This window comes from Corvus kubaryi, unplaced genomic scaffold (assembly GCF_017639235.1).
Source record: "Corvus kubaryi isolate FWS band 111438036 unplaced genomic scaffold, C.kubaryi_AGA036_p1.0 37387, whole genome shotgun sequence".
NCBI classification, from domain to species: Eukaryota; Metazoa; Chordata; class Aves; order Passeriformes; family Corvidae; genus Corvus; species Corvus kubaryi.
In genome coordinates, this window is record NW_024581129.1 from 13434427 (window position 1) to 13448307 (window position 13881).

Below are 13881 nucleotides of genomic sequence, written 5' to 3' on the forward strand. Positions count from 1 at the left end.
GATAAAATCCCACTGCAGGGAAAGCAAGCCCGTGCTCCTGAGGAGAAGTTCAGCTGGGCTTTCCCTGAATCTCCTGAGGGTAACACATGGTGCTTTGGCCTTTGGGTGGGCTCAGCACTCAGTGAAGAGAAAAATGTGGTTTAGAACCACTAGAGGAAAATGCAGAAGTGCCCCAGGAACGCAGAGCCCGGGGTAAAAGGCTCTGGAGGAGGGAGGGCCATTCCCAGCCCTGTGCAGAGCCTGGCAGGGCACACCCTTGGAATTACCCAAATATCAGAAGTAGGAAGTGTCTGTGGAACAAGCTCCTGTGTTCCTCTGGGTATCAAAGCAGACATCAACTTTGGATGTTGTGCCGTGAATTTTAGGGCAAGATTCTGCAGTCTGTTTGGGCAGGGATGGGGGAAGAGAAGAGTTCTTTACTCCCTGCCCCATTTCTGCCCTGCTGGCTCAAGGACAAGTGGAAGCAGTGAGATTATGGGAAGAAAAACAACAGCCTGGTACTTACGGCTCTGGATCCAGGGTATCGTTTTTCTTCTTTTCAAACTGATCCTTAGAGATGGTTCTAGAGACAAAGAGTTAAAACTCAGTAGCACCCTTACATCAGAGGCTCAGACAATATCATGCATTGCTGAATTGCAGCAAATCTCAAGTCTGAAGAAAGCACCTCAGTATTTATTTTCTGGTCAGAGCAAGCAGTTCAGTTCATTTTATTTTAAGCTACAGAAAATATTTTTCCCATTTCATTTTCTGTGTAAATTAAAAGCAAGAGATACCCAAGTCTACACATAAAATTAAAATCATAAAGAACAAGGGAAGCTAATGTCAGTAAAGCTGCCACCTTCCAAACCACCTCATGTACCTCAAATCTGATTTTTCTGGCCAGGTTAAAGGCAAGCCTTTGGTTTTAGAAACATAAGCTGCACTTCAAAAGGTGAGATACCAGAATTAGGTAGAAGTTTTCCACTAGAAAAGGTGATGGATTAGTGACATTTATTGACACAGCTTCCACTGGTTCCCTCCAAGCACATTATCCAGGGTCTGCCACCCCCTGGAATGGGCAGCTCAGCTGGACACAGGCAGCTGTGCTGGGCAGAGTAACAAACCCAACAAAGCAACAGCTCTTAATCCTGTCCCTATAAATCTCCTGTTAGGAAGGAATAAGGCATTTTCTCCCCAAATACCACCACAGGGTTTTGGGGTTTACTCCCAAACCAGGACACCCTCCCCCACCCCCATTCCAAAAGTCAGGATGCGAGGAAAGGAAGCGACTTACGTTTGAGGCTGGGAAGGGTCATCACCCAGGGTGACATTCTCCCCCTGGATTTCAGTGAAACACTTCTCACAGAAGTGATACCTGTCAGCAAGAAGGCCATATTTGGGTGAGCTGGTCCAGCACAAACACAGCCACCCAAGCACGGAGCCACCAACCAGGGCAGGGCAGATCACCAGGACCACGACGGAAGGGGGGACGTTGTTGGTTGATTGATGGGTCAGTGTGGACAATGAGGAGGCACAGAGGGAGGGGAGGGCAGGATTAGAGAACAGGGGAGGGAACAAACAGCACAGACGTAAGAGGTAAGACGCAAACACCAAGACAACACAGAGCAGAAAGCCAAGGCAAAGCACAGATTAGCATTCGGTCTCATTTCACACATCGTAACAAGTGTTGGGCCTCACATTCCAAATTCGGGGAGGATTCATGGAGTAGCCACCAAGAGCTACATTTGTATAGGCTTCAAATTTAAGAATTTGGATTTGATCTGCATCGCTCAGGGGGAAAAAAATACTTTTTGATTCCAGGCTTGCAACTGATTGAGTTTCCTTTGGGTAAAAAGGAGCCTGTCAACAAGCTTAAAGGACACATTTATTACAGATTTAAGTAATTAGGAAATATGCTGAAAGCATTTACTGATTCCAAGTCAAAACTGCAAAAGCAGAAACACTTGATATTGGGAAAAAAAAAAATCTATAAAAACATTAAATTCAAAATTTGACTCTAAGATTAAATGTGACCAATGGCTCAGCTAATATTCTTTCATATAAATGAAACCAAATCCATACTCCAGACAAACATTTAACAGAAATGCAATTATGGGTCAGAGTTTCCAGCCATTTATCTATATAAATACAATATATGTATATATGTGAACAACATGAAATATTGTACATACATACAATATATTTATCAGGTACATTAAAGATGTGGAATTAATTAAGCTTTACAAATTGAATATGAGGCTAGGTACAATTTTTGGTCACCAGACCAAGAGCCAATCCAATTCATACTCAGCAAAAACAGTTCTGTAGTTTACCAAACCAAGCTGAGTAAATTGGAATACAACTCTATGAAAATACAATCTGCATTTGAAAAAAGAAAATAAAATCAGTTACATGGATTTGGGGTGGGGGGGGCTGGTGGGTTTTTTGTTTGTTTGGGGTTTTTTTTGTTTATTTCAGATGAACTGGAACCAAAGTTGTCAGAGTCACCAAAAAAAAAAAAAAATCAAAAAAGGAGGCTAAATGTTTGGAAAGGATATGAATTCACACATGAACAAAGGTAACAGAGAGGCCACAGCTGTAAAATGCAGGAAGGCCACAAAGGATCATCAAAATAAAGGAGCTTTATGGAGAGTGAGAGAGTGGAAGCAGCGATGGCAGCACAGAACAAGGCAGGTTTAGTACTCAAACACCAGAGCTGTGGGGATGGGGAGTGTCAGAGGCACCAAGGAGACTCAGTGTCACAATGAACCAACAACTCAAGGATGGAGATTGATCAGTGTGGCAGCTCTGCCCCTTCACACACACCCTCAGACACCTGAACTACAGCAATCCCGGAGAGACCTCCCAGGCTGTGCTGTCCTGGAGACAACAACAGGCACTGGCAGGCACCTATGGAATGGGATGGATCAGAATTTCCTGGTGGGACACACCGGGGCCATCCCAGCTCTGGGCAGGGAAGATGCCCCACGAGCCCTCCCCGGGCTGGAGCCAGCACTGAGTCCCCACAGCACAGCTCAGGAGCCTGGAAACTCCTGGGGGCTCTGCCAGCTGGGCCTGGCTTTAGGAGCTGCTCTGGCAGCCAGGAGCCAGAACTGCAGCAGCAGCGAGCCCTGCCCGTGCGTGGCACCGGCTCGGAGGGGAAGGGCTGGCTTGTTCCAGTTAATCCAAGCACACCGACACTGCCAGGACTGCCAGCCTACCCCCACTTAAACTGCACCCAGCTCCTAGGGCAGCTCCCCTGGGATTACACACATCGCCCTCCCAAGGAAAACCAGGCTTTGGGAGCTGAGAATGCAACAGAGCAAGGCCAGGAGAAAAACAAATGTATTCCATGAATTTGTTATCATTGGGGATGATAAATACATTGTGGTTATTAGGGAGGAGGGTTTCAGGAGTGGGTACAGACACTGCACATCTCATTTCCACTGACTTCCCTTGCCCCTCACACCCCATCCCCAAACTGATAACATAGTATCTAATAATTTTTTTAAAAACCCAAACATAAGAGGTTCAGAATTTTATATCCTTTTACACATCATCAGTTTATTTTTTTCCTATAATGTGCTTTTTAAATTTTTTCTTAAATTAAAACCCCCCATCACTAATTATTTTCCTTACTAACACAGTTGCTCATCATTTTAAGAGTCAGATTGGGAAGGACTGAAAGTCAGGAGGACCCAAATACAGGAGTGTAGCCAGAAAAATCCATGGCCAAGGCTCTTATTAATAATTTGCTACATTTAAACAGTCCCAGAAAAGGTTAATTCTGATCCATTTTCAGAATAATTTATGGGCTTTCAAAGCACTCTAAGATCTAATCCATGATATTAAAATGAGGAAATAAAAACTGAAGTACAGTGAAAATGAATCACCTAAAGATCATGAACATTTATCCATAAAATAACCAAGGTGAAGCAATAGCTGTAACTTATTATGGATATGGACCCTCAGAACAGAGATTTGCCTTTTCCATGTCACCACAAGTATTCAGCAAAACCCAGAGAAAACACAATATTCTAGTTCCAACAGCCATAGAAACCCCAAAGAATGTACTTATTGCAACATATCAAACATGAAAAGCTTTTCAAATGCAGACTGTTCAGGTGACTCCCGTTTATTAAACAGCAACATTATGGTTCAATATCAAAGTCCAGAAAATGCTCAGTCTCGGCATTAACAGGTGAATCTCCAACTCTAATTAAGTGCAAAGGCAATTCTAAATTAATAACTGGATGGCAGTGCTGACATGAAACACCACTCAGTTTTCTCAACCGCATATTCACACACGAAGCACATTTTCTGAACACTTTAACCTGCATTTCTGCCTTATTATGGAATCTAAACAGCTCTATACCAAATAATTAACTTAATCATTGAACTGTAGTGCCTGAGTTCATTTATTCAGTGGTGCCTAAATATTCTTAGTTGTAATTTAGTCATGTGATACACTGGACTTTAAGTGCATTCGATTTTGCCTGTTCTGTACACAGAAAATTGAAGAACTTTTGACCAATTAAAGATCTGCTGGAAGCATGGAATTTGTTTTTCACTTATTTAGTACTTGTTTAAGAACATCTAAGATTTGAAGATCATTGTCACAGGAAATTTGAGTGGTTTAGAGCTGATGAACAGGGGCCTTCTATGCAAAACGGACTATCACTTAACAATACGGTGATTAATCTTTAGAAATACCTTTTTAAAAGCCCCAATCCAAAGCCCCATTCAACACTTCGTTCAGTGGGCCTGAAACAGAAAACCTCAACCCTGCCCCAAACCACAAACCCCTACTCCCTTCTCAAGGCAACTGGATGAGCAGAAATCTATGACTTAAATGGACTTTCATGTTTATAATGGGCAGGAAACTGGAATATTACAGCACCCAGTGCAGAAGAACCCTCTGCTCCACCCACCCTGGACTTCTTGCTAGTGACCAACATTGCCTTCCATGAAATAATCCAAATGATTTAAGACAAACCTACATTGAGAAGGCAGTTTTGAAAGAAGAATGAGCCCTTCTTCAATTAAATTTGAAGTTACTATTTTTCCCAAATACAGAATGCATAACATGGATGTGGAATGTGAAAAGTATTTTAAATTTTATCAACAGTGATGGTATTTAAGGGTTATTTTTCCCCAATGCCAGTACTGAACTGTGTCTTTAAATACATTTTAATTGCTTTCTCTTCAGCCTGACTTTTCAGAGTCCACAGTGGCTGTATAAAACCTTTTATGAGAGCTCATGAATTTATTCCCGCCTGTCAATACTTTCTGCCCCTCAAAGGGCACCCAAGACCCCCCACACAAGGTGGGATGACACATTTTCCTCTCCCCCACATTGTGCTGCTCCAGCGTGGGGCTCAACAGGCTGAAAGCCTCTCCAGAGCATGTTTGGAGAGAAGGGATGGCCCAAAAAGATGAAATACAAGTGTTAGATATCTGAATTGATTCTGTGACTTCACAGCTGGCAAGGCTTAGAGGCTGCCAAGCCTCTGGAAAGCAATTCATAACTTCCTTTTCCCTGTTTAAAACAAAGCTTTTGTCTCAGCCCATTTGTATTGTGCATTTTATTCAGGGGGGAAGACACACATCATCTAAGAAATCAAAATTAAAGCCAAGTTTTGAGTTTGCTTTGTGATTATAACACTGGTGATTTAAGTGTTAAATGGAAAATTAATTTAACAATTGTTTAATAATAATAGAAACACCAAGTCCTAATATTAATTTAAAAATAAGAGAAATTTTAATTTTCACAGCTTCTCATGGAGTCTCTGGGTACTTTTTAACGCTATTTCCAAGTTCATTTAAATAGGATTAAGCACTGACTAGGAAGGGGAAACATAAGTCTTGTAATCAATCACTGTACCCTTTACTTGGCAAATTCTGGCACTGACTTGAAAAAAACCCTGCATATTTTCACAATTTTCCCAGAAGAAGGTAGCAGGATTTCCCAGTGCCTTTTTGCAGTTCTGCCCTTCTCTCTCCAGCAAGCCCTGCTCCTCCTTTCATGGAAAACATGGACAACTTGACCTGCACTGAAGCATTGCATGGGGCAGCCTGGCTAAGAGCAAGCACTAAGGAACAGTGTGCCTCACACTGCAGAGCAGAAAAACAAACAGTCACCTGCAAAAGGACAGCATGGAAAGACAAAAAAAGAACCTCTCCCTGACTTAGCTGACAAAGGAAAGCAAAAGTTAAAAATCCTCCCCGCCCTCTGTATGTGCAGAGAACTCAAAAGAGATCTCACTTCCTGAATAAGGGAAAAAACCTGGATTCAAGGACTTACCTGTTCTGGTAACTGTAGTAGGCAGCGTCCCGGGGAATAGTACACAGCTGCTTGCCATAGCAGCACAAGGTCTGGGGAGAGAACTCATACTGCAAAACAAGGGAGAAAAGCAGCTTTACAACAGGAGCTTTTGTTCATCAGGGATCTATTAAGCAAATCTGATGCTTGTGGGTATCAGAGGACACTGTCATGGTCATCACACTTTCCCAGCTATTGTGAATGTACCAGCACAGCCCTCTCAATCTGGTGACAATCACTAACTCTAAAAGCAGCTGATCCTTTTGACCTCTGCTTTATGGACATGGGAAACCAGGGAAGTATTTTAAAATTCCTCATGACTAAAGAAGGTGTCCTCTAAGGGAGAAAAATACCACAATAACAACAGAAGAGCAGAAACGCTATCGACCTTTTTAGCTCTGAACATGTTTCTAATAAAGCCGAACTTTTAGCAGCCCTTCCATTCAGTATTTCTAGTTAAAAAAAAACCAACAGCACACACAAAGCTGAAGCTTTGTCTAATGACTGCTGCTGGGAAGAACACCCCCCTGGGATACTGGGATACCCACCTTGCGGCCGCAGCAGTAGCCCAGGGATTGCATGACGGGATCAATCTCTTGCTCAAACACCTCCGCCAGTTTAGTGCAAAACTTATAGACCCGGGAAGTCTTGCGGTTGTAGAGCCAAGCGTTGTTGAACATCAGCCACACATCATCCACGTACTGCCAGGGCTCCTGGTACTGCCCTGTGTCCAGCTTGCGTTTGATGGTCGAGAGATCCATGGGGTTCTTCACAATGTCAAAATAATCCTGCAAAGACACACAAAACCCTGCATTTTTAACAGGTTTGCAGTATGTTGCAAAATAAAAAATGGCTGAATGCTTACGTGAGCAAAGATAAAACAGGAGAGTATTTAATAGGGGTTTTTTTAATGCCAACTCACCGGAATCCCTAAAAGCTGAGGATCCACAGGCTGTCTGAAAGGAAGGGACTCTGGGTCCTGCCGGTACAATGCTTCCAGGGTGGGCATGAGAGCCTGGCGCAGCTCCTCGGGCTTGAAAACTGTTAATGGAAGTCAGAAAGGTTAGAAAATTGCCCTCCACATTTTCTAATCTCTTGACTCCCCTAAAAAACCCCCAAAGAACTATGCTAGCATAAAACTCTGCAAAGGGATTTCCTGGTCAGAAGCAAAACCTCACTTACAAGAGGCAAACACAGCCTCGTATTTACTCAGATCACAGCAGGTGATATTCCCAAAATAGGGAGATGGGAACAACTCTAGTCCATAATGATACATATTCTAGAGCGTTGAAAACCCCCTCAAAACTTACACAGAATCACATTAAATCAATTGTTTCAACATGAATGAACCTTTTCTCCTCAAAGGAGAGACTGAGCGTAACTTTCCCTCCCTCCCTTCTAACCTTGTTTGCTATTTCCAAGCCAAGATTCTTCCAGCAAAACCAACTGCAGTGGACAGGGATGAAGAGCCAGCTCTACAGAGAGTGACCAGATGTCCTGAGAGCTGGCACAGGAATTTTCCTGGTCACAGTGTACAAACAGTCCTGGTCTGATGGATCGTTAATTGATTTTGAAAGTGTTAATACTTCCAGATTTCTATGCCACCACTTGGCAACAGTGGCATGGCAACAGCCATGATTCTTTCAGGAGTGGATGACAAGGACAAAAAAAGGCAATACATTTTCTGAAAAATAATGATAATGTGGAGAGTTCTTTGAACATCTCAGCAGTGCAATTACATTTATTTCCTTAGGAACAGTGTCTTTAAATAGGGAAGAATGCCTATCAATGAGAAAAAAAGACAACTAAGGAAAGCAGGATGGCATCTAATATTTATCTACCTGGATGAAATGAGAATGATACTAATAAACTGGAGCAATTAATTCTGCTAAAAGCACTTGAATCAACAGGGCTCAGTGACCCCTTTGAGGCTGATCATTGCTTTTCCCACTCAAATGGTATTTTGGTATGATATAAATTGCTTTTTGGGACATCTAGTTAAAAATCTATGATTTTAAAGAGTACACACACAAAAAAAGGCAAGACAAGAAATTAAACTGACACTACTCCATTGGCTGTATGATCATTTCAGCTGTTGCCACAATGTCAGTCCCAACAAAATGGCAATTCTCTTCCATGTTTATCAATACCATAAATGCAGGCACTTTTCCCTACTATGGGCTCCCAAAGTTTTATAAACAACTCTTATACATTATATTATGGAATTCTCAAGAACAGAAATAAATATTAAATTCCATTAATGAGGAACAGTATTCTCTACTGCTCTGATTCAGATAGTTCATATGTGATAATCTGAATTATTTAATTTAATGAAATGTAAAGGTCAAAAAGTACCTTTTAATAATCTATTCTGGCTACCTGCTTGACATTGCTTTTAGAATTTTCTCCTATAATAATATACGACTAAGCTACAGTATCTTTCAAAATAAATCCAATCTTATTTTAAACTCAAACTACAGAGATTTAGTGTGACTTTTGCCAAGTTCCTTAAAGCCTGATTATCTTTACTGATAAAGTTTATAACCCACTTTCATTTTGAAGTTTGAAAAAGAATCAGAATGAAAATCCAGTTGTTATTTCAATTTATTACTTCAACTAAAAACATAAAGAAAAGTTGCCTTCATCTTCAGCTGCTCTGCCTCTAAGGACTATGACTAATAACAGCACATTTGATCATAGCATCTCCCTGTACATGGATTTTACAAGGAAGTTTTGTTTTTCCCTCTCTCCTTTTTCCAAAATTAAATGCTCTCAGTTCTCCTCCAGTAGCTCGAAGACCTTTGTAAGGAGCTGGCATCCAGTTATCCCATTTTGTCTTGGATGTGTGGGCGGTAAAAAGAAAATGGGATCTTTGCCTGACTCATGATGACGTATAATCTACCAAAGAAGAGTACAATGCTACCTTTTTAGTTTTTTTGCTTTTTTCAAACCGAGGCAAGTCTGCTTATGATTACTAAGGAGAAAATTCATAAAGGAAGATAAGACATTTTCAAAATTCCAAGGACAATACACACGAATACACCTCAAACCCAAGCTCTTGCAAGTCTTCCATTATATCTTACAAAGAAGTGAAGAAACCTGTAAAACTCATCTTCAAGGTCGAACTAAGGCTGCCAGCTACAAGGAGAGAGGAGCTGCCCAAATGAGTATTACAGTGGGGTTTTTGAGACTGCAAGGGAAGAGGCAAGGAACCAGCACCTCCCTTTCTTGCTCACACTGGATTTGCAAAAAAAGGCAAAATAAGGCTCTGACTTGCTGCATTATAGCACACAGTCCATGGCACCTCCCCTCAGTGCCTGCTATGTCCCAGCTTACTGTGGGATGCCCCCCAGGAATCTGCCTGCATGGGAAGAAGGAAGAATTCCCAATATTTTTACAACCCATGCAAAACTCCTGATAAGTCTCTTCAGTAGTTTTAAAATATCACCTATCCCTTCAGCACACTTGGCAGTAATTACTCTCCAATACCTCTTGGTTTATTCAGCATTTTAAGACCAATGCTCAATTAACATTGAACAAACTCCTTGGTGAGAAAATGTCACCATTTAAACTTGTGTCTGTGGTTGTATCTGCCCACGCTGCACGTGCTTTGAACTCCACAGTTACTGGGTGACAAAACGTCCAAGATAAAATTGTGTCACTGAAGGAGGAATTGGAATACGCAGTGACCCAGCCTGAACTGACTCTGTGCAAGAACCTTCCCTGTGCAAGCACATTCCTAACAGGCAGCAGTGATTCCTTCCACTGGGAATATCACTGGCTCAGAAATGCTAATAAGCTTTCCACTCCCTGTGTTACACTTGGGTTGGAAAAGGCTCTGCCAGTTGGTTCTGCAGCGCACTCTCATTTGGGTGCCCTGCTCTGCTGCCAGCTGAAAACACCAATCTACAGGGAAATGTGTTTTATAGTGATTTATTACAAAAAGATTATGGTTAGTAACCAAATGCAACCCAAAGCACATCAAGGAGATGTAGATTTTTTAGACATTTGCAGCACGTTGAAAGCTTACCTTTGGTTGAAAACTAAAAACTAACCACAGAAAACATCAGCTCAATAAAGCAGAAAAGACAGAGGTCTCAAAACTGCTACAAAACTGCAGCCACAAAGCCTGCACTGCAAGTGAAGAAATTTATTTCTGTTTTAATGATCTTATTTATTTCTTACTAACACAAGGCACCCAATAATTTATATAACCTGCAATACTGTGAAGCTTCTTTGAGTACAGATGCAGTCACACCTCAATCTGTGCTGATACTGTAGCTCAATTTAAGAGACTGCTGAGCAAATGAACACTACACTGAAAACTTTCAAGTCCTGAAAACCCAGGACTCTAAAATAAGTGTTAAGCCTCTTGCAGCAGTCCAGTCTAGGAGGAACACAGGTTCAGGAGAGTTCAAGTGCCTGATTCTCAGAAAAGTGACTGACAAAACTCAGGATTAAAGGTGGTGTGTCCAGCCTCTTTAACAGGAAAATAAAAGCAATGGATATCCTTGGTAACTGAAAGCACTCTTATCTACCCTGAGCTCTCCTGAAAGAGCACCAAGATGTACAAGGAGGGATTTATGTATTTAATTCCTCCAGCAATCACTGCCTTACTGCCTCAGTCCTTCTGGGCAGGCACTGCTGAGATCAAGGGCACAGTGACTTGCCTTTCTCACCTGATTCATGCAACATTAAAGGAATCCTACTTTCAAAATTAAGTGACAGAGTACTGGTCTCCCAGAGCTCCATGTGCTGGAAACACAAGTGCAAAACACACCTCCCAGCAGGAGCTGAGACCATGGAAAACAAATGTTAGTGAAGGCAAAGCACACAAGGGAACTCAGTTTTCATACACGTACTTTTCTTGCGGGGCTGAGATGGTGATGTGGATTGTGAAGTGGTTCCATTAGTGCCGCTCTCCTCTTCCTCTTTAGCCTCTACTTTTATTTCAGGCTTCTTTTCTTCAATTTCCATTGGCTCCTGTTTCAGTTCTGTTCCATCTGTTTCTTCCTTTATTTGTGAAGATCCTTGTAAATCCTCCTCCACCTTAAGAAAGGACGCAATGACAGGTACTGTTACATCTGCAACCCAAACTTCAGCCACCAAAATATTAGTTTGAGACTGTTGAAGCACTTTCCATCCATGGCTTTCCTCAGGAGTTACTTTGCAGTAACGACCCTCCTCTCGCCCCTTAGCTCACCGAGTCAGACACATCATTAAGTGCTTTTATATCTATCACTGCTTTCAGTTAAGCTGTAGAGAATCTCATTTACCTCAGTCTTAGCTTCCACTTGTGTCTCACTAGTCTCTGGCTCAGTTTCTTCAGTTTTAACTTCTGATTTGCTTTCTAGCATTGGTGCATCTGGTCCTAGTTGCTGGGAATTCGTATCAGCACTAGCAACTGAGGCAGGGGTGGGGACCCTGTTATCAATACTAGCTGCTGCCTGGGATAGCTGTTGTAAAAACAGTACAAAAGAAAGACACTGCATATATAGAAATATTTTCCTTTACTAAAAATGAACAGCACAAAAGAGACATGAGATGATATTCTACAACAGTGCAGAACATGGATACAGGTCACTGTAGCCAAGTTTTGATATTACACATTTAATAACTCTGCTTTACAGAGGAGAAGCCAAGGAAGAATTCTGCCCCAAAGAGGCTTCTTTTACAGAGAAAACACCTGCCCAGTAAAATACTGTACATTCCTTGAAATGTGCATTTTCCCTGGCTGTAACTTAAAAGGAAAAAAAATACGCAAATCTCAGGATCAGAAAAGATTCTGATTATGGCCACACAGAGTATTACGCCTGTTACACCTCATCTTTCTGCACACTGCTGCCAATTTTACTTCGAGCAGTTCAGCCATTCAACCCCCCCTCCTTCACACAATGCTGAGAACATCTGAATACACACATTTTACACATCTCTAACCAACCCTCTGGTCTGAAGCAGAAGCTGCTATGGACAGCTATGGGCTCTACACATTCAGGACATGATGCTACACACAGGTACACTTGTGGGATGTCACGACACAAGGCAGAGGGGACTGGCTGGTACTTACTGGAGTGCCGGGTGGCTGTGCCTGCACAGATGTTGGCTGCTGCTGGGCTGGCTGTGGGGTTGGCACAGACTGGGGCTGGGCAGGGGTCTGTGGCTGCGGTGTCACCTGGGCCTGGGCCGCAGTCTGCCCCGTGGGGGTGCTCTGGGTCTGCGTGGCCGTGGGAACAGAACCCGGCGTCGGGGTCGGAGTTTGTCCCGAGGACGAGACCGGTGTCGATGGCTGGGTGGGCGCTGCTGGCTGGGGAGGAGTCATTCCCGTGGGGGTTTGGTGCTGGATCGGTGGCATCCCGGCAGCAGTGGACACGGGAGGTGTGGCCTGGTGCAGGGGTGGCTGGGTCACCGGGGGACACGGCAGCTGCCCGCCCTGCGGCCCCAGCATGTTCATGGAGTTGGGAAGAGCAGCACTGGGAACCTGCCCCTGCTAGGAAGAGAGAGAGTCTTACAGACCCTGGATTCACACTGATCCTTTCAGTCACAGCCCTGAAGCCTTCTCTGACAGGATACTGTCAGTGTAAGCAGATCAGCCACAAATGCTGCTACTGCAAGTGACTGCTCTGATTTCTGTCATCGCTGCCATCAGCTCTCAAGGACCTTTCTCCCAGACACAGGACATCATGCACGTCCTGCATTAATTCCCACCGGCATAGAGAGGGAATCTTCACAATCCCAGTAACACAGAAACCCACAGGCAACCTCTAAATTGTGCCATTAGCTGGGCAAAGGTCGGGCTTTGACACAAAATGGTTTTGAGCAAATACCCATTTTTAGGCCAGGACTCTGAGGCAGCTCTGCTTCAGAGGGCAGGTCAACACACTTAATACTGCTGTTGCACAGAGCAAGACTTAAGAAGAGTCTTTTTGTTTTCTTTTAAATTCTAATTAAACTGCTCAATATGCTTCAGAAAACTGGGTATTTGTTTTTCAGAGCAGCAACAATAAAGTACTCTAGATGTACTTAAACCTTGAAGTGATACATTTTACTGAAGATTACATCAGATAACTGGTGATAAAAAAGAATACTCCATCCTCAAATGTAACTGTTACTCTTAGAAATACAAATCATTTAATTTCCTGCAGATGAGGTTTCAAATTTAAAACACACTTCTGTATTGCCTGTACAGAGGCAGTTTTATGGAACTAAGTGCATTGGGAAAAAAGTGTTCACCACAAAGGCAGTCAAACAACTGAGCCAGGGCCCATGAAACTGCAGATACTCCATCCTGAACATATTCCAAACTTGACTCGACAGAGCCCTTCATAACCTGATCTAAGTAAACTCTCAGAACTCTGGAGGTTTTAACTAGCCTAAATTACTTGGGCTCTGAGTTAAAGGACAAGCCTTTCCCTCCAGAAAAGCAGATACTTTGGCATCATAAGCACAGCTGCTACTTCATAGACTACTACTGTAACAGAAAAATGTTACAGGAAAAACCCAACCATTTTCTCTCCAGAAGCAGAGAAGTTAAAACAATCTTTAGAAATCTTCCCCAACCACTTCAATATAATCCTAGATTT

The 13881-nt window shown here is 42.6% G+C and overlaps 1 protein-coding gene across 5 annotated transcripts in view; it reads right to left on the minus strand.

The window, feature by feature from the left end:
* LOC121669146 (CREB binding protein) overlaps nucleotides 1-13881 on the minus strand; it is a 95575-nt gene that overhangs the window by 17773 nt on the left and 63921 nt on the right. For 3 of the 5 annotated variants that reach the window (XM_042037701.1, XM_042037700.1, XM_042037697.1), the window contains 8 exons: nucleotides 12369-12788; nucleotides 11578-11757; nucleotides 11164-11350; nucleotides 7224-7342; nucleotides 6850-7089; nucleotides 6284-6372; nucleotides 1274-1354; nucleotides 506-562 (listed from right to left, as the gene is read on the minus strand). In XM_042037701.1, coding sequence (XP_041893635.1) covers nucleotides 506-562; nucleotides 1274-1354; nucleotides 6284-6372; nucleotides 6850-7089; nucleotides 7224-7342; nucleotides 11164-11350; nucleotides 11578-11757; nucleotides 12369-12788 — 1373 coding nt within the window. The remainder of the gene's footprint in view (nucleotides 1-505; nucleotides 563-1273; nucleotides 1355-6283; nucleotides 6373-6849; nucleotides 7090-7223; nucleotides 7343-11163; nucleotides 11351-11577; nucleotides 11758-12368; nucleotides 12789-13881) is intronic. The other 2 variants (XM_042037698.1, XM_042037702.1) reach the window with 2 other exon arrangements.